A 21,452-nucleotide genomic window follows, 5' to 3' on the forward strand; every position below is an offset into this window, starting at 1 on the left:
ATCCTCATGCAGGCATTAAAGGCAGTTAATACTTTAGCAGACTCACTTCTCTGATTAAATACTTGGAGAAAACAGAGGTCACGCTGGGCGGGTGGCTCACACCTGTAATCCCATCACTGCCAAGGCAGGCGGATCACCTGAGGTCAGGAGTTCAACACCAGCCTGGCCAACAAGATGAAACCATATCTCTACTTAAAAAAAAAAAAAGGAAAGGAAAAATTAGCTGGGTGTGGTGCCACACACCTGTAATCCCAGCTACTCAAGAGGCTGAGGCAGGAGAATCGCTTGAACTCGGGAGGTGGAGGTTTCAGTGAGCCAAGTTGTGCCACTGCACCCCAGCCTGGGTGACAAAGTGAAAACTCTGTCTCAAAAAAAAAAAAAAGAAAGAAAGAAAGAAAAGAAAGAAAACAGGGGTTATCTCTTAGGGAGATGCATTTTGTAGAGAGCTGACTATCCCTTCCACCATCTCTTACTGTTTGGGGAGTTAGAATGTGACCTAGGCATTCCACGTGAACTAAAATGTGCTTCCCACCAACACCAGTAAGCTGGGGATTGGAGATTGGCTCTGATCTGAAAGTTGTCACATCATTGACCTGACACAGCACCTGATCCTTGGGAGAGCAGAGTGAGGAGAGAGGTGCTGAAGCTGAGAAGTGCCAGAGGACAGACTGCATTGCCACTCTTTGGAGTAGCAAGAATAAAGGATTTCGCCCGGCACTGATAAACACCAAGGAAGGCAGCGGGAGGCTTAAGCCTTCGTGCTTTCCCATGAAACTGGGTACTATGGTATGAAGAAGATTATTATACCTGAGAGAGGTCTCCACCTGGAGCCTGGTCAGAAATATCCTATAGAGTCCACTGAAGAACAAGCATATGTGTCTCAAGAGAGACCATATTCAGACTCCTTCCTATGGATTCAACCAAAGGACAGTCTGTTGGCCAAATAAACAGCCACAACCTACGGAGAGAAGTGAGGACAAGACAACCTCACTAGAGGCAGGCAGGTAAGAGGAGTCAATGTCAGCTTCAGTTTCTACATCAGAGGGTAACCACAGGAAAGGGGACTAGGATGTGAAAGAACAGACCAAGACCCCCCACTCCACCCTCCAGTATTTAAGATTACTAGACTATTCTGGGGGTAGATAGATGAGAAAGAAGACTTTTGGATAGAAAATGATTTTTACACTTTTTAAAAGAACACTTTGGAGTCTTAAGATTCCAATGAGAGCATTTTTAATAAACTGGATGTGACACAAGCTATAGAATTAGGCTGAGACACCATTAAGGGAGCTTACTACCCAGCAGGCAAAGAGTTTTTAAAAAACACAGTTAGTAGCAATTATAGGAAAAATAAGGTCCTTTCATGTCTATACCTTAACATAAAGAAAGATTCTCACTAAATTGGTTAAGCATGGTAACGTTTGCACTCTTCGAATGTGAGTTGAAGTGCTGCCTCTCCTAAGTAACACATTTATGTTTCCAAAGTGGTTTTCATGGAGACAAAAGGTGGAGAAGGACAGTCCTGTGAAGTGGCTGCAACATTCGAAGGTAACAGTAAGTCTTCATCAAGAGCCAGACATGCCTTAGAATAACAGGTAAATAAATAATTTAAAGCAGAGGCCTCACATTACCAGACTAAGTCCCAACCAACCAAATCATGTTCCTCATTTGAAATTCCTCTAAGTGTCACAAAGGTTGTTGTGTTTGTGATGTGGGTTTTGACTGTCCTCATGTTACCAGAAAGGGGTCCTGATCCAGACCCCAAAAGAGGGTTATTGGATCTTGCACAAAAAAGAATTTGAGGTCAATCCATAAAGTGAAAGGAAGTTTACTGGGAAAGTAAAGGAATACAGGAATGGCTACTCCATAGTCAGAGCAGCCCCACGGGTTGGTGGTTGCCCACTTTTCTGGTTATTTCTTGATTATATGCTAAACAAGAAGTGGATTATTCATGCCTCCCCTTTTTAGACCATATAGGGTAAACTGTGATGGCGCTGATGGGAGTGTAGCAGTGAGGACAACCTGAGGTCACTCTCATCATCATCTTGGTTTTGGTTTGGTGGGTTTTAGTCGGCTTCTTTACTGCAACCTGTTTCATCAGCAAAGCCTTTATGACCTGTATCTTGTGCCCACCTCTTATCTGATCCTGTGACTTAGAATTCCTAACTGTCTGGGAATGCAGCCCAATAGGCCTCAGCCTGATTTTACCTAGCCCCCCTATTTAAGATGAAGTTGCTCTGGTTCAAACATCTCTGAGTTGAATAAAAAGCATTCAAAAATAACCAAATAAAAAACTTTATGTGGCTAGAGAATCAGAAAGACTGTGGTGACAGTTCTGAGTCAAACCTTCACCATTTTCCCCTCCTTCCTGTAATGAAATTAGACTCAGGAGAAGTTCCAGGATTTAACAAACCCAGCAATAATAGTCTACATTTCAACACTGAAAAGTTTTCTTACTCTGTTTACCAACTATGGGGACTATGGCTAAAATATTATGAGAAATAACTCATGTCTCAAGACTCAGAGCCAAATTAATTTCACATATCTATAATTTGCTACACAAACAACCACTTTCCCAGAGGCCTCTGTTCCTATAGGTCAACAAACACAAGATGACTCCACGATGAGACTCCCAGGCTTCAGGCAAGTCCATAGCCTTAGGTAATTATGATCTGAGGTGGTTTTGAAGCTCCTCTTACACACACACATCCCCCAAACCCATCCCTCCCACCCCCTGCACTCTGCCCCATCTCTGGGCCAAAACTTTCTTTCCAGTGGGTCTGAAAAGTACTGCCTGAAATTCTCAGCATTCCTGTCATTCCCTAAAGGCTGAGGCAGCTCTCTAAACATTCTTTCAGGCACCTGAGGAATTGGGCCACCAGCTGTTCTGTGGGGAGCCAACAGGAAATTAAGTATAAAGGGCAGCAAAAGTATTTGGGGAGATGACAATGAGGCATAAAGGAAACATGAAGAAGGGTGGGGGTGCAAGAAAAGAAGCCTGGTCTACCTACACACTTTGCCCTGCTGACGGTTCTACCTCTCAGCACGTGTGATGACCTACCTAGGAATGGAATGTGGACCGGGGAGGGGAAGCTGGTACAAAGCTGTGGAGGCTGGAAAGAAACCCAGGGCCCTATTACAAATCCTGAATAGTGACTTTTAGCTAGAATCACTTGCCAGAAGCTTGGGAAAAAAATGTTTTCACTGAGGGCCTAACTGGATGTCAGAAGTCTTCTACAGAAAGCCTGGCTCCTAGAGCTTCCTAGCTGCTGAGATGGGCTATCCTGGCAAGAATCCTCTCCCTCCTTCTTTCTTTCCCTCTTGCTCCCTTCCTCTTTCCCCTCCTTTTCTCTTTTCCATACACAATCTGACAGTTTATTTGGGACAATTCTTTGGAGAACTGGGATACACCTGCAGTATATTCATTTTTAAGCCACGGACAAACCACTAGAGGGCAATGCCATCACTAATTGCTGAAACTTTCCTGCTTTCCTCTGGCTTCAGAATTCAGCAGGCTTATCCACACATCCTGTGACAGGATGTTTCTGAACTTTTCCTTCAATTCTCATTGTAAATAAACAACCTCAGGGTGAATACATCCAGATGCACATCATAGCAACATGTAGCATGAATTGCACAGGCCAAAGTTTCTGGTCTATCCGGAACGGTCTTGCCTAATATGCACCACAGTTCAGAAACCAGAGCTTAAACTTGCATTTTTGTCCTGAATTTCTGCCTGAATTTTGGAGTTTCTCTCAAATGCTATCTCTAAGAGCAAAAGGAGCCCTTCAAAGAAATGAAAAGTTAAATAATCCAGCACAGCCCATTTGTACAGGATTTCTCTTTTGTTTCCATATTCAAGTTACAAGTATTTGGTTTGCTTAAATGCAGGGTTGCCCAAATGGTCAAAAGCTATTAGTAGATTAGTCACGTGTGCAAACATGGGGAGCAGGGGCACATGTTTCTCACTGCTTGAGAAACTATGTGTATAAACTGGGTCCCAGTAAATTTGGTCGTAGCCAGGTCATACCAAAGAAAGCAAAGCTAGCCAGGCATAGTGGCTAATGTCTGTAATCCCAACACTTTGGGAAGTTAAGGCAGGAGGATCACTTGAGGCTGGGAGTTCAAGGTTTGCCTGGGCAACATAGCAAGACCCCATCTCTAAAAAAATAAAAATAAATTAGTCAGGTATGTACTATTATACAGGTGTGCACCTGTAGTCCCAGCTCCTCAGGAGGCTGGGGTGGGAGGATCCTTTGAGCCCAGGAGTTTGAGGCTGCAGTAGCTATAACCACACCACTGCACTCCAGCCTGGGTGGCAGAGCAAGACCCTGTCTGAAAAAAAAAAAAAAAAAAAAAAGGGAAGGTAAGAGAAAGAAAGAAAGAGAGAGAGAGAGAGAAAGAAAGAGATAGAGAAAAGAAAAGAAGGCTGCTAGAAATCTTAAACTCAGCTGGGTGCAGTGGCTCACGCCTGTAATCCCAGCACTTTGGGAGGCCGAGACAGGCGGATCACCTGAGGTCTGGGGTTGGAGACCAGCCTGGCCAACATGGTGAAACTCCATCTCCACTAAAAATACAAAAATTAGCCAGGCATGGTGGCGGGAGCCTGTAATCCCAGCTGAGGCAGGAGAGGAGGCTGAGGCAGGAGAATCGCTTGAACCCAGGAGGTGGAGGTTGCAGTGATCCGAGATCGTGCCACTGCACTCCAGCCTGGGAGACAGAGTGAGACTCCTTCTCAAAAAAAAGAAAAAGAAAAAGAAAAGAAATCTTAGAACTCCTTGAACTTTTTTGGCAGAATCTCCCTTCCTATGAGTTCAACTAGTGTTCCTAGGCATACACTCTGCACTCTTGTATAGGGGCAGATTAGCATCAGACTTCTCTGAGATTAGTATTTCAAGAATTTATGCAAACTAACCTACTGAAGTTAGACTGAAGATCTGGGTAAAAATGTAAATCAGAAAATATTCAATAAATCAGGTAAAGGACATAACAGGCAATTCATGTACTGGAATACTGCTGCCTCCAGCACTGGTGCTGTACTTCTTCAAGTACAGCACTTCTTCAAATATTTGCTGATGTCAACTTTATCCTCCATTTATCAGCAGAGGCAGATAAGGTGAGGAAAATATTTGTAGGCAGAGAGATTTCTGGAATTTTCCTACAGTGCTGAAATACCATCCAGAGTTCAAGTGGGCCATATTTGGACAATGATTGCTATGTTATTTTTTCTATCTCTTGTATTTTCACTGCTATATAATAACATTAACACTCTTTACACAAGTTCAGTACTATTTACCTAAGACTTTCCCAAATCTTTCCCATTCTCTCCCCTCAAAAGTTCCTGAACACATTCTATGTTTCTGAAGGAAAAAATATAATAGAGGAAAAGTTTATTGAGATTAGTCAGGTGGGGATTGTAATTCACCAAATCTGCATGTACTAGAAGGAAGATAGAGCAGAAAACTAGTCCCAGGGTTTAAAGATTACAATTCATAGAAGACTCCTATGGTTGGGCTAACACTGTATTTCACAGCAGGTGAAGAGAGAAAACGTACAGGAAAACAAACAAGGATGGAAGTATGGTGCAGGAGGGTGCACAGTGAATAGAAGAAAATGCTATGGAAGACTACTCCTCACCAAGCAAAACATGACTAGGTGGAATGTGGACTGAAGGTGGAGATGAATTCAAGAGTTTTATGGAGGGCACCTGTCACCTAATCACAGCCCCAACAACACTACCAAGAAAGCATCATGGCCTTTTCTTTTACAGGCACTTTGTTTACAGGACAAATCAAGGAAATCAAGGAAAAGGCACCTTTTCTCTTCCAGATCACTTTTAGAATCCAAGATTTGGTACACTGGGACAAATAAAAACACATAGCTAGGAAAGGGTCGATGAGATCCCACTTGTAACTTGGCTAAATAGAGTTGTTTCAGTACCTGACAACTTGAGTTCAATCTGTATTATTCTGAATGTATAATTGATGTGGCCATCAGTTTCCAGTAAAGGAACTTTTGTTTTGCTTTTTCCCCTCACTTTCACTCAGAAGGAATGGCTTTCTCATTAGGAAATGTTCGCATGCCCTCAGAAAAGGTGTTTGGAATAGAAAGACTCCCCAGAATTAGACTAAAATGCCAGCAGAGTTGAGTATGTTCTTCCCCATTTTGAGCTAGTTAAATGAGAACTCACGCCATTCTCCACGCAGGGAACTTCTTAGGTAAAACTATTAAAGCCATGGAACCATTTACTTAGTGTGGTTATTAAAATCCTATGGCACTCTGGTGAACAGTGTTGTGGACTGGCAGCCAGAATATCTTTTCCAATTCTAGCCCCTATATTTCCTGGATTTATAGAAGCAAAGCAACTAGGAAAGCTGTAGGTCTTCTCACCCATTTTGTAGATATTTATTGAGTAGCCAATGTTTTAGGCACTGGAGTACAATAAAAAATCAGATCTAGCACAGTCCTTGCCTTCACAGTTCAGTCATGAAGGAAACAAACCAGTAAAAAGGCAATTGTAACTTCATACCCATTAGCATGGCCATGATAAAAGAGAGAGAGAGGAGGAAAAAAAAGGAAAGAAGTGTTGGTGAGGACACGAAGCAATCAGAACCCTCATACAGTGTTAGTGTCAATGTAAAATGATGCAGCTACTCTAGAAAAGTCCTCCAAAAGCTCAATACAAAAATCAGAATAACCATACAATGTAGCAGTATCACTGCTAGGTACATACTCAAGACCATTGAAAACATATGGCCATACAAAAACTTGTACACAAATGTTAATAGAAGCATTATTTATTAATACTCAAAAAGTGGAAACAATCCAAATGTCCATCAGCTGACGAATGGATATACAAAATGTGGTGCATACATACAATGGAATATTTCAACCATAAAATGAAATGAAGTACTGATACATAATACAACACGGATGAACTTTAGAAACATTATATTTAGTGCAAGAAGCCAGACACAAAGGGACAAATATGGTATGATTCTGTTCATATAAAATGTCCAGACTAGGGAAATAAATAGAGATAAAAAGTAGATTAGTAATTGTCAGGGGATTGGGGGAAGGGGAAACACGGAGTGTCTGTCAATGGGTATGTATGTGGGTTCTTTTAGGAGTGATGAAAATGTTCTCAAATTATATAGTGATTGCATAACCTAGTAAATATATTAAAAACCACTGAATTGTACAATTTAAAAGAGTGACTTTTATGTTATGTAAATTATATCTCAATAAGACAAGGTAATTATAATACAATAAGATGATGGCCATATTAGAGGGTGCTAGTCTACATGTGTGGGGGTAGCGTTGGAGAAGAGGTTCAGAAAAGCTTTCTGAAAAAAATGACTTTTAAGCAGTGATCACAAAAGACAAGTAGGAGTAAGAAGGAAAAGGAGGAAGAATGGATCAATGCTAAAGTAACAGCAGACTATGCCCATGGCAGAGGGGAGAGAGCACATGGTACATTTGGAGGAATAGTGGTCCTGCTGGGCTGAAACATGGTGTTCACAGTGGAGAGAAGTAAGGCTAGGGATAGAAGGAGCAAACCAGCCATGCTAAAGAATTTCTACTTTATCCTAATTATAACAGGAAACCCTTGAAAGAGCTAAAGCACAGGAACAACAAGATCTGATCTGTTCTTTGGAAAGGTTGTTCTAAGTGCAACGTGAAGAACAGACTGGAGGTAAAGCAAGCATGGGGCCAAGAGATTGGTTAGGAGTTTATTGCACTAACACAAGTCTGACCTGAACAAATAGGGAAAATTGGAAGGTACCGGGGAAGTTCTTCCAAGCTCCCTGTAATGCTCTGCCAACTATAACAGTAATAGGCTCTGCCAGGAAGCAAGATGTGGTTTTATAAGAAGGTGGTGCCAATGCTAAGGCTGCTAGCAAGTCTTCCAGCAGACACTACTCCTGCTTTTGGCCCAAACTTTATACTCAATCTCCTCTAGACTTGGGCTCCCTTTTCCCTCCACAATGAACATAAAGATCCTCACCATGTGCAACAGAGAGATAGTCTACTATAAGAGTATGGATTTGAGTCTGAAGCACCTAAGTTCAAATTCCTACCCTGCCATTTCCAAGCTTATGTGATAAGATATACTTAACCTCTGATCTCAGTTTTCTCGAATGTGAAATTAGGAAGATAATAACATCTCAGTTTTGTGCTAAGGATTATATGTGATTACAGATGTAAAAAAGCCTTGCACCAGGCCTGCCATTTAGTAGGTGCTCAATAAATGTAGTCTCTGTGCCCTTTGAATCACAATCCTATAGTTACAATTGTGTTCAGAATTGGTGGGTTCTTGGTCTCGCTGACTTCAAGAATGAAGCCGCGGACCCTCGTGGTGAGTGTTACAGTTCTTAAAGATGGTGTGTCCGGAGTTTGTTCCTTCTGATGTTCGGACATGTCTGGAGTTTCTTCCTTCTGGTGGGTTCGTGGTCTTGCTGGCTTCAGGAGTGAACCTGCAGACCTTCATGGTGAGTGTTACAGCTCTTAAGGCAGTGCGTCTGGAGTTGTTCATTCCTCCCGGTGCGTTCATGGTCTCGCTGGCCTCAGGAGTGAAGCTCCAGACCTTCACGGTGAGTGTTGTAGCTCATAAAAGCAGTGCAGACCCAAAGAGTGAGCAGCAGCAAGATTTACTGCGAAGAGCAAAAGAACAAAGCTTGCATAGTGTGGAAGGGGACCCAAGTGGGTTACCCCTGCTGGCTGGGGCAGCCAGCTTTTATTCCCTTATTTGGCCCCACCCACATCCTGCTGATTGGTCCATTTTACAGAAAGCTGATTGATCCATTTTACAGAGAGCTGATTGGTCTGTTTTGACAGGGTGCTGATTGGTGCGTTTACAATCCCTGAGCTAGACAGAGTGCTGATTGGTGTATTTACAATCCTCTAGCTAGATGTAAAAGTTCTCCAAGTCCCCACTAGATTAGCTAGACACAGAGCACTGATTGGTGTGTTTACAAACCTTGAGCTAGACACAGGGTGCTGATTGGTGCATTTACAAACCTTGAGCCAGACACAAAGTGCTGATTGGTGCATTTACAATCCTCAAGCTAGACATAAAAGTTCTCCAAGTCCCCACCAGATTAGCTAGGTACAGAGTGCTAATTGGTGCATCCACGAACCCAAAGCTAGACACAGAGTGCTGATTGGTGCATATACAATCCCTCAGCTAGACATAAAAGTTCTCCAAGTCCCCATCCGACTCAGGAGCCCAGCTGGCTTTGCCTAGTGGATCCTGCGCCAGGGCCGCGGGTGGAGCTGCCTGCCAGTCCTGCGCCACATGCCTGCACTCCTCAGCCCTTGGTCAGTCAATGGGACCAGGTGCCGCAGAGCAGGGGGCTGCACCCCTTGGGGAGGGTCAGGCCGGGGACTCAGGCATGGCATGGCGGGCTGGTCCTGAGCCCTGCCCCATGGGGAGGCAGGTGAGGCCTGGTGAGACTTCGAGCACCGCACGGGCAGGCCAGCAGTGCTGGGGGAGCCAGCGCCTCCTCTGCAGCTGCTGGCTTGGGTGCTAAGCCTCTCACTGCCTGGGGCCAGCGGTGCTGGCCGGCTGCTCTGAGTGCAGGGCCCACTGAGCTGGCGCCCACCCGGAACTCACGCTGGCCCACGAGCACCACGTGCAGCCCCAGTTCCTGCCCGGGCCTCTCCCTCCACACCTCCCTGCAAGCAGAGGGAGCCGGCTCGGGCCTCGGCCAGCCCAGAGAGGGGCTCCCACAGTGCAGCGATGGGCTGAAGGGCTCCTCAAGCATGGCCAGAGCGGATGCCGAGGCTGAGGAGGTGCTGAGAGCGAGCGAGGGCTGCTAGCACGTTGTCACCTGTCACAACCATAATTCTTCAATGCAAGCATGACACCAAAGGGTGAGGCCTGCTACTGTCAAAATTTTAGTGAGCTAGGAGGACTATTCCATATTTTCCTAGAAATAGGTATTTGCTAGTTGACAAACATAAGTTATTTGTATCCATGATTCCTTAAAATACCATTTCAAAGCCAAATGTATTTAGGGCCGGACACAGTGGCTTATGCCTGTAATCCCAGCACTTTGGGAGGCCAAGGCAGGTGGATCACCTGAGGTCAGGAGTTTGAGACCAGCCTGGTCAACAAGGTGAAACCCTGTCTCTACTAAAAATACAAAAATTAGCGGGGCATGGTGGCGGGTTCCTGTAACCCCAACTGCTCAGGAGGCTGAAGCAGGAAAACTGTTCAAACCCGGAAGGCGGAGGTTGCAGTGAGCCAAGATCATGTCATTGTACTCCAGCCTGGGTGACAAGAGTGAAACTCTGTCTCAAAAACAAACAAAAACAAAAACAAAGTCAGATGTATTTAAATTTATTCCTAAAAGGAAAGATTTGAGAGCTCCTCAGACAAGTCATCAAATGAGGCTTGTTTATGCTCAAGCAGGAAGGCCAAAGTTCCAGGTAAAGGCTCTCCTTTCTAGAATCAGCATAACTGCAAGGCAGCAGACCATATAAATAGTTTGAGGCTCTGAACAAATGGAATGTTGTCTGGAATGATAATGTGGAAAGAGTTCATATTAACACAGCAGGCCATTTAATGTAAAGAAACACGTTTTAAAAGCTACCTAGAGCTTTCTAGGTACAAGTGTTTTGTTCAGGTTTTTATGCAGACAGAAACAGTTTAAAAACAGGCAAGGATTGAAGGTATCAAAATGTGTTTTAAAACCTGTCTGAAGGAGTTGATTACTATCAGCACTAAAACCCAGTCTTTACTCTCCTCCTTAACCAGGATGCAGTTCCTAGAGATAAAATATACTGTTAACACTGATCTAATACAGTAAACAATCCTCAGACCTTTGGAAAGATTTCTTTCTCTATACACACACACACACACATACACACACACACACACACACACACTTTATATCTTTCATGTATCCCTTTCCCCCTCCTTCCATACTATGAAGCAATATTTAACCCCAAAGAAATAACAACCTTGTTAAGTTTGTTTCCTTCTTTGCTAATCACTGCAGTGGATTTCAGAAAGCACAAGGTGGCAGAAGCACACTAGAAATCCAACTGGAATAAAGGCTACAGCAATTTGAACATCATGAAAATGGCAGCAAACTCTATTTTTTATAAAAATAAATGAGTACTTTTTCATCATAACAAACATGCTCAATAAAATTTTGAAAATATGACAGGTAGAAAAAGGAAAGGGGATTGTATTACTGAGACATATGGACAAATGTTTAATTCTTCCTACTACAATTATTAGTTGTGATTTTATCAGATATGCAACTTTATATCCTCCCTTTTAAACTGTAACAATGGGAGCACTTTCAAACCTTCTTTAGTCAAACATCTCTTTGTTTCAAAAAAGATTTAAGGCATCTGCATGTGTCCATGTTTTTATAAACATTTTCAAAAGATCATTGATTAGAACATGGCTAGTTTTATCTAGCCATTTTCCCATTAGCAATGATTACTTTAAGTTAAACATTATCAATGACACCTGAGCCAGTAAATTTACATTTTAAGATCTCATTTCAAAAATTAAACAAACAGGCTGGGGGCGGTGGCTCATGCTTATAATCCCAGTACTTTGGGAGGCCAAGGCAGGCGGATCACCTGAGGTCAGGAGTTCGAGACCAGCCTGACCAACATGAAGAAACCCCGTCTCTACTAAAAATACAAAAATTAGCCAGGTGTAGTGGTGGGCACCTGTAATCCCAACTACTCAGGAGGATGAGGCAGGAGAACCGCTTGAATTCGGGAGGCGTAGGTTGCAGTGAGCCAAGATCACACCATTGCACTCCAGCCTGGGCGACAGCGAGACTCCGTCTCAAAAAACAAAAAACAAATAAAAACAGCCATCTGAGAAAATCAGACATGAACAAATGAAATAACATTTTATTCCAAAACAGAATCAAATGATGCTATTGTGTTTACTTTTTGTGCTGGCCTGTGGGTACTTGGATCTTTGTTTTCTTATTTTATAAACCTATATCTACAGTGTGTGTTTAGAAAATCATTTTATATGTCGAAAATATAACAAAATAATTTAAAAAATACTTAAGTATTGTGGTAGCAGTCAAAAGTTATTTATACTTTTAAAAGATTGCTACCAACTAGATTTGCCCCTGGAAAAATAACCAAAGTCATAATTCATTTGCTACTTTGGAATCAATCTGAATGCTAAAAACAACTGTATAAAATCATTTGGTCTAGTCATCTGCTTTGGACAGGTGAAAAGCCATTATTATTCCCCTCTATTATGGGCTCAGGCAAATAAAGCCAACATCAGTGGAAGATGGTGCTCAGAACCCTGTCAAGTATAGGGAAAATTCTGTATCTCCAGATGTCTTGTGACCTTAATTCAGCCCTTTAATCCACAGGTCAAAATATGTAAAATTAGAAATAATGTAATGACTCTTCCCCCTTTTTACTGAAACTCAGTTTTCTCTATTAAATGAGCAAAACAATGACTTCCATGAGAGAGGAAATTCAATTGTCAGGAACAAATGTTATTACATTCCAGCACCTTCTGAATGTTTAGTCTTGAGTCTTTCTTTTGTAAGCACTAACTAAGCAATCACAGGGAATTCTCTTCAAGGAGGATTCTCATTCATGATTTTCTCCAGGCCCCACTGAGAACTCTAAATTAAAGGGCTCTCACTCTTTATGGCTTCACTTGCTTCTTCCTTCCCCAGTAGCTTTGAAGAAATTTCCCTTTTTATTCAAATGTGTTCAGCCAGATCAGACAGGAGATTTCCTGAACTCTGAACACCAAGGTTAAATCTTCCGTGGTCTAACACCTTGCAAGCTGCAAATAACTGAAGAGGGGAAAAAAGATCACCTTAAAGAAATTATTAGTATAGAACCTTTCTGCACTTTCTCAACATTTCTTCTCCTTAGGCTTGCATGAGAAATTCAAGACCAAGTCTGGATAATTCAACTATAAACTCAGCATCAGAATGTTTTTTGCCTTCCTATTTGCTAAGGTTTCCAAAAACTGGGCTTATCCATTTCCAGAGCCCTGGAAAAAATTTGAAAACATGAACTATATTAATAATAATGTGGCTTCTCTGTAGAGCATTCACATTTTAAAAGCCTAGAGATCCTGGCTTGGGAAAGCTAGAAAAGTAAATACCAACTATGATGACTGGAGAAACTAATTTAAATTCCTTTGCTGAATCTTGTCCCCAGACTTCCAATAAAAATAAGTTAGGTTTTGGCCCTGAACTATTCCTTACAAAAATTGCTTATCATTATACAAGAATAGTTTCCCTATTTTCTGTTTATTTGTTTTTCCTCTAGTTCTATTCTTTCCCACATAGATTAAACCAAAATAAGATTAGCCAAACCTAATTTGATTCTAATCCAAGCCACACACCCTATGTATTCCATTACAAATCAAGTTTAATTTACTGACTTCCTTGGGTCCTAACTGAATGACCTACTGGAAGCTACGAAAGGGGTCACAGAGTAAGACTGCAGGCCAAAAAAAGAATCTGAAAAACACAAGCAAGCCTGGAAACAAATTCACCCAAAGACATAACTTGGTTAAGATGTTTCTTGTGGAATTTGAATGCTAAAAGATCAAGTCTCCTAACAGGAAAAGCAGCCAACAGAGAAGCAGATGCATTCACATTCACTCATCATTCGTTCGTTCATTCATTCATTCATTCAACAATTATACATAGACCTCTCATAGTCATGAGTTTTAACAACAGCAGAAATTTCAGGAGAGTATTTGCTTTCTGGTGCTCAGTTCTGCACTGAAGCCAGTCTCCCATTACCACAGGATTTTTTCTGTATGTTGTAAAATCTGTGAACATAAACTTTAGTTTTTAACTGCTTTTATTTTTTGGTAATTTGGAACCTGAATTTAAAACATCCCCTTTAATTTTGGCAATGAGTAGCTTTTAGATTCTTTTAATCCAAGGGATTTTAGACCTTGTGAAGTCAAGGTTTACTTCTAAAGAATAAAGAATTTTGTTTGCTAACTATGTGAAAGTAAGAGCTAATATAATAGCTACATATGGTCTTATACAAATGATAAGTCACTAATGTCGTTACAGCTTATGTTACAAAAGTTCACAATATTTTTGATCCTCAAAATCACTGTGACAGCAGTAGTACTCCAGAGAGGTGTGAGGAGATGAGTGAAAAACCCAAAAAGAAGAAAAAGCAAAAGCCCCAGGAGGTTCCTCAGGAGAAAACAGAAGACCCATCTATCTCTTTCTCCAAACCCAAGAAAAAGGAATCTTTTTCCAAGGAGTTGTTGATGAGTAGTGATCTTGAAGAGACCACTGGCAGCACCAGTCTTCTCAAGAGGAAGAAGTCTTCACCCAAGACAGAAACAGTTAATGACCCCAAAGAGGCAGGCAACAGAAGTGTCTCCAAGAAAAAGAGGAAATTCTCCAAAGAGGAGCCTGTCAGCAGTGGACCTGAAAAGGCTGCTGGCAGCAAGAGCAGCTCCAAGAAGAAGAAAATGTTCCATAAAGAAGCCCAGGAAGATTAGAATGCAAATGGACATTCTCTGGGAGGCGGGGCATACCATAACCCAAGGTGACATTTCCTACCATGTCCAGTTCCCCAATAAAAACAAATTCACACACACACACAAATCACCCTCATGAAATAAGAGAGGAATTATTATGACGACTTTGAAGATCAGGAAGTGGAGGCTCACAAAAGGGAAATGATATGTCCCTTTTTCTAAGTGGTGAATTCAAATCTTAAGACTATCTGATCACTGTTCTTTTCTACTTTTCCTCAATTAATATTTAGTTTAAAATGTAAGCTTTTGTGTATTTTGTTCTAGGGGTTGGGACTATAATGCTATACACATATATAAAATTCCTCCTTAGCCTAGGCAACATGGCAAAACCCAATCTCAACAAAAAAAATACAAAAATTAGCTGGGCATGGTGGTGTGCATCTGTAGTCCCAGTCACTTGGGAGGCTGAGGTGGGAGGATAGCTTAGGCCCCAGATGCAGAGGTTGCAGTGAGCCAAGATGGCACCATTGCACTCCAACCTGGGGCAACACAGCCCAAAACTGTTTCAAAAAAAAAAAAAAAAATTCCTCCTTATGATTCAAGAGATTCTGACATAGTCCTCAATCTTTGGTTTTGCTTTAAGAACAGATCATCTGCCTCCTTTGGCTTAAAAACAAAAATTAAACACATAATACAAACATGAGACTACAAATACATTAGACTTCCAATAAATAGAACAAAAATGTTCACTGTTTAGTTACAGCATGTCATTTGGTGAACAGAAAGTTAGAAAAATGATTTTAGTCCCCATTTCAGCATTATTTAACTAGAAAACCTTGGGTAAATCTCTCAAATTCTGTGCCTCAGTTTGTATACACTATTAAATGGGTATAAAAAATTGTCCTTCAAATGTTATAACCAGTACAAAATAATTAAATCTAAAATTGGTATATATTTCCTAGTACTACTGGTATAAGCATTCTGAAAAAAGAGAGGAAAAGTTCATTTCAGTTTCATCTCACGCAATAGTTAACATACAAGGTACTTTTTTTAAAGCTTGTTTAGTATCTAGAATATTGTGTACACATTCATTAAATTCCTTAAATTCTTTTTACTGATATCCCTTTGGGCCCTGAATCCAAAATTATGTAGCCATTTTCCCTATTACACAAATAGACTGGTTTGCACAGGTTACACAGTATGTTAATGGCAGAATCAAAGGTCAAAATGTCTGATCAATATCCTAACCATGCCAGGATCATCCACTGCTAACAAGACAGAACTGTGACAGTCTCTTTAACGTCAGCAGAATTCTCTAAGCTGAGCCTTATTTTAGCTATGAGTTTCCTTCAGTTCCCATGCTGAATTTTATCAGATCTGCTTCTTTCTCTTCCTCTATTCATGCCTAATAAGCAAAGAAATAAAAAAGAAAAGCTGTAAAAAGCAGAGCACAGCATCTGGATAATCCACAACCCAGAAAAACCTGATTGACAAATAAGAGTTAACTAAATGGATATTTTAGTGGATTTGTTTGTTTTTTTGAGACAGGGTCTCACTCTGTTGCCCAAGCTGAGGGCAGGCGCACAATCACGGATCACTGTAGCCTCAAACTCCTGGGCTCAGGCAATCCTCCCACCTCAGCCAATCCTCCTGCCTCAGCCTCTTGAGTAGCTGGGTCTACAGGCATGCACCACCACACTGGTCTGATGTTTTGTTTTGCTTTGTAGAGACAGTTCTTGCTATTTTGCCAAGGCTGGTCTCAAACTCCTGGCCTCAAGTGATCCTCCTGCCTGGCCCTCCCAAAGTGCTGGGATTACAGTAGTGAGCTACTGTGCCTGGCTGGATTTCTTGTCTACGTTTAGAAACTCAATCTTCTTCAATCACATAATGAGTCTCAGGATATAACAGCAAGATACAATGTGAATTTGTGATTAAATTTTATTTTCATGAAATTTTTTGCATAGCCAGAATCACAAAACAAAAATGAGGGAATGCTTAAGTTGATTTACAAAAAGTGAAAGAAAAAACACACCCGTGGGAACCCCATCACCAAAACCGTAAAAAAAAAAAAAAAAAAAAAAAAAAATTGCAAAAACCTTTCAGAAAAGGCAGTGTAGTCACCCAAAGAAATTCATAAGTTGACTGGCTGGAGAAGATCTCTTGAAAATATATACATAGAAGTTACAAATTAAGAAGTAACATATGGAGTAGGTAGTCAAAGTGAGAGATGACAGCGTGCTGGCAGCCCTTGCTCGCTCTTGGCGCCTCCTCGGCCTCGGCGCCCACCCTGGCCGTGTTTGAGGAGCCCTTTAGCCTGCCGCTGTACTGTGGGAGCCCCTCTCTGGGCTGGCCAAGGCTGGAGCCGGCTCCCTCTGCTTGCGGGGAGCTGTGGAGGGAGTGGCATGGGCGGGAACTGAGGCTGCATGTGGCACACGCAGGCCAGCGCGAGTTCCGGGTGGGCGCAGGCTTGGCAGCCCCACACTTGGAGCAGCCGGCCAGTGCCACCGGTCCTGGGCAGTGAGGGGCTTAGCACCTGGGCTAGCAGCTGTGGAGAGTGTGCTGGGTTCCCCAGCACTGCTGGCCCACTGAGGCTCAAATTCTCACCGGGCCTCAGCCACCTCCCTGCAGGGCAGGGCTCAGGACCTGCAGCCTGTCATGCCCGAAGCATGCCCCATGCTTCCCCACCATGGGCTCCTGCATGGCCCAAGCCTCCCCAACGGGTGTCGACTGCTGCTCCGCAGCGCCTGGTCCCATCGACCACCCAAGGGCTGAGGAGCGTAGGCAAATGGTGCAGGACTGGCGGACAGCTCCGCCCGTGGCCCTGGTGCGGGATCCACTAGGTGAAGCCAGCTGGGCTCCTGAGTCACGTGGGGACTTGGAGAACTTTTATGTCTAGCCGGAGGATTGTAAATGCATAAATCAGCACTCTGTGTCTAGCTCAAGGTTTGTAAATGCACCAATCAGCACTCTGTGTCTAGTTCAAGGTTTGTAAATGCACCAATCAGCACCCTGTGTCTAGCTCAAGGTTTGTAAATGCACCAATCAATGCTCTGTGTCTAGCTAATCTAGTGGGGACTTGGAGAGCTTTTATGTCTAGCTAGAGGATTGTATATGCACCAATCAGCACTCTGTGTCTAGCTCAGGGATTGTAAATGCACCAATCAGCACCGTGTCTAGCTCAAGGTTTGTAAATGCACCAATCAGTGCTCCGTGTCTAGCTAATCTAGTGGGGACGTGGAGAACTTTTGTGTCTAGCTCAGGGATTCTAAATGTACCAGTCAGCACCCTGTCAAAATGGACCAATCAGCTCTCTGTAAAATGGACCAATCAGCTCTGTAAAATGGACCAATCAGCAGGATGTGGGTGGGGCCAAATAACAGAATAAAAACAGTCTGCCCTAGCCAGCAGTGGCAACCCACTCAGGTCCCCTTCCATACCGTGGAATCTTTGTTCTTTCGCTCTTCGCAATAAATCTTGCTGCTGCTCACTCTTTGGGTCCACACTGCCTTTATGAGCTGTAACACTCACTGCAAAGGTCTGCAGCTTCACTCCTGAAGCCAGCGAGACCATGAACCCATCAGAAGGAAGAAATTCTGTACATGTCCGAACATCAGAAGGAACAAACTCCGGACACACCATCTTTAAGAACTGTAACACTCACCGCAAGGGTCTGCGGCTTCATTCTTGAAGTCAGCCAGACCAAGAACCCACCAATTCTGGACACAAAAGTGTATGTGGAAATAATAACAATAGTTCTGCATTTACCATGTGATTTATATTGGGCTATGCATTTTTAAAATCTATTATTTTACTTAATCCTTACAAATGCTAGATTGTTAAGAAGTCCTGCTAGTCCTTAAGGGAAATAATCTCTCCTTACTCTGTGCTTGTTCACGTTATATCTAACTTACCAAAGACAAAAACAATCTGATTCATGTTAGTCCTGCCTTGGGCATCTATAGTTGCCTGCCCAATAAATAGTAGAGTTTAAATGAGTAATTTTCAAACTTTGGGTGCATGAGAACCTTGAGTAGATCCTGTTAAGAGGACAAAGCTCTCTAACCCACACCCCAAAAAATGACTCAGTAGATCTGAGTTTGATCTAGTGCTTATGTGAAATAGTCAACAAACATTTACTAAATACTTTATGCAATAAGTATTAGAAACTCCACCTTACAGACAAGGAAATAGAGCCATCAGTATGTAAAGTAACTTGCTAAAAGTCATAAAACTTAGAGAAGAGTCAGCATAAGTACAACAGACAAGGTCTCTCACTCATTCATTCCTGTATTCACTTATTCAACAGGTATCTGAATACCTCCTACAGCCTTTCACAAGGGAAATGCATTCAGATAACAAAAATCAATTATTTCTGTACCATTAGCTGACAGTCCTGAAAAGCTTCCCTCTACCAATGTAGTACCGGAATACACATCAAAAGGGATGCAAATCAAGAAGAAAAAAGGGATGTTCTAGTTTTATTTCTAGAGATAGCAGCAACTATTTTAGAAATAGCTGTATCCTTTGGACACTAAATTTTTTTCAATGGGGAATAATATTTTAAAAGCTGTTTTTTCTAGGCCTGGCACAGAGGCTCAAAATGCCTGTAATCCTAACAATTTGGGAGGCCAAGGTGGATGGATTGCTTGAGCTCAGGAGTTCAAGACCAGCCTGGGCAACAAGGGGAAACCCCAACTCTACAAAAAATACAAAAATTAGCTGGGCATGATGGCATGAGCCTGTAGTCCCAGCTACTTGTCGGGGCTGAGGCAGGAAGATCACTTAAGCCTGGGAGGTGAAGGCTGCAGTGAGCTGAGATTGTGCCAGTGCACTCCAACTTGGGTGACAATTTAAGTAAGACCCTATCTCAAAAAAAGTGTGCCTTTTAAATGTCTTTTTCTGTTTAATGTCTTGGTTGTCTTTTCACTGTCCAGAAAATTCATCTACCTCTTTAAATCTGTATTATCTTTGGTAATCCCTATCAATCTGTATTAAAAGTCCCCAATATTTTTATTAATAGTTAAAAAGACTCTGTTTCCTGCTTCTTCTGTTTAATCTCACTCATGGAAAAATAGTTCCTACTATGTCTGAATTATTTTTTTTTTTAGACAGGGTCTCACTCTGTCACCCAGGCTGCAGTGCAGTGGCACAATATCCACTCACTGCCACCTCCACCTCCCAGCCTCAAGCAATACTCCCACCTCAGCCTCCTGAGTAGCTGGGACCACAGACGTGTACCACCATGCCCAGCTAATTTTTTGTAATTTTATTAGAGATGGCATTTCACCATGCTGCCCAAGCTGAGGTCAAACTCCTGGGCTCAAGTGATCCGCCTGTGTTGGCCTCTCAAAATGCTGGGACTGATTATAGGTGTGCACCACCCTGCCTGGCCCCGAACTTAGAGATTAAACTTTATTTCTTATATTCCACAAATTTCACATAATCACAAGTAAACATCCCATGTTTATGCTGAGCAGAGTGAGAGGTGACAGCGTGCTGGCAGCCCTTGCAGCCCTCACTCACTCTCGGTGCCTCCTTGGCCTCAGTGCCCATTCTGGCCATGCCTGAGAAGCCCTTCAGCCCGTCACTGCACCATGGGAGCCCTTCTATGGGCTGGCTGAGGCCGGAGCTGGCTCCCTCGGCTTGCGGGGAGGTGTGGCAGGAAAGGCATGGGCGGGAACCAGGACTGCGCGTGGCACTTGCGGGTCAGCTAGAGTTCCGGGTGGGCGTGGGCTCGGCAGGCCCTGCACTCGGAGCAGCCTCAGGCAGTGAGGGGCTTAGCACCTGGGCCAGCAGCTGCGGAGGGTGCGCCGGATCCCCAGCAGTGCCAGCCCACCGGCACTGCACTCGATTTCTCACTGGGCCTTAGCTGCCTCCCCATGGGGCAGGGCTCGGGACCCGCAGCCTGCCATACCTAAGCCTCCTTGCCCCACCCCACCATGGGCTCCTGCATGGCCCGAGCCTCCCCAACGAGCACTGCCCCCTGCTCCACGGCGCCCAGTCCCATCGACCGCCCAACGGCTGAGGAATGCGGGCACACAGCGCGGGACTGGCAGGCAGCTCCACCTGTGGCCCCAGTGCGGGATCCACTGGGTGAAGCCAGCTGGGCTCCTGAGTCTAGTGGGGACTTAGAGAAACTTTGTCTAGCTAATGGATTGTAAATACACCAATCGGCACTCTGTATCTAGCTAATCTGGTGGGGACTTGGAGAACCTTTATGTCTAGCTAAGGGATTGTGAATACACCAATTGGTACTCTGTATCTAGCTCAAGGTTTGTAAATGCACCAATCAGCTCTCTGTGCCTAGCTCAAGGTTTGTAAATGCACCAATCTGCGCTCTGTGTCTAGCTGATCGGGTGGGGACTTGGAGAACCTTTATGTCTAACTAAGGGATTGTAAATACACCAATCGGCACTCTGTATCTAGCTCAAGGTTTGTAAATGCACCAATCAGCACTCTGTGTCTAGCTTAGGGTTTGTAAATACACCAATCAGCACTGTGTATCTAGCTAATCTAGTGGGGCCGTGGATAACTTTTGTGTCTAGCCCAGGGATTATAAACACACCAATCAGCACCCTGTCAAAACGGACCAATCAGCTCTCTGTAAAATGGACCAGTCAGCAGGATATGGGTGGGGCCAGATAAGAGAATAAAAGCAGGCTGCCTGAGCCAGCAGTGGCAACCCACTCGGGTCCCCTTCCACACTGTGGAAGCTTTGTTCTTTTGCTCTTTGCAATAAATCTTGCTACTGCTCACTCTTTGGGTCCACACTGCCTTTATGAGCTGTAACACTCAGCACGAAGGTCTGCAGATTCACTCCTGAAGCCAGCGAGACTAGGAAACCACCGGGAGGAATGAACAACTCCAGACGTGCAGCCTTAAGAGCTGTTTAACACTCACCGTGAAGGTCTGCAGCTTCACTCCTGAGCCAGCGAGACCACGAACCCACCAGAAGGAAGAAATTCCAAACACA

General features: G+C 43.2%; 1 protein-coding gene across 1 annotated transcript; it reads left to right on the forward strand.

Annotated features, from left to right (window-relative positions):
- The first annotated feature begins 1,493 nt into the window (after positions 1-1,493).
- Positions 1,494-14,552, forward strand: LOC100449550 (nucleolar protein 56-like). The gene is made up of 2 exons (XM_054528512.2): positions 1,494-1,548; positions 14,058-14,552. The coding sequence occupies exons 1-2, from the start codon at positions 1,494-1,496 to the stop codon at positions 14,498-14,500; spliced, it is 498 nt and encodes a 165-aa protein (XP_054384487.1). The 3' UTR covers positions 14,501-14,552.
- Positions 14,553-21,452: the final 6,900 nt, after the last annotated feature.

Source organism: Pongo abelii, chromosome 10 (assembly GCF_028885655.2).
Source record: "Pongo abelii isolate AG06213 chromosome 10, NHGRI_mPonAbe1-v2.0_pri, whole genome shotgun sequence".
In the NCBI taxonomy this organism is placed as follows: domain Eukaryota; kingdom Metazoa; phylum Chordata; class Mammalia; order Primates; family Hominidae; genus Pongo; species Pongo abelii.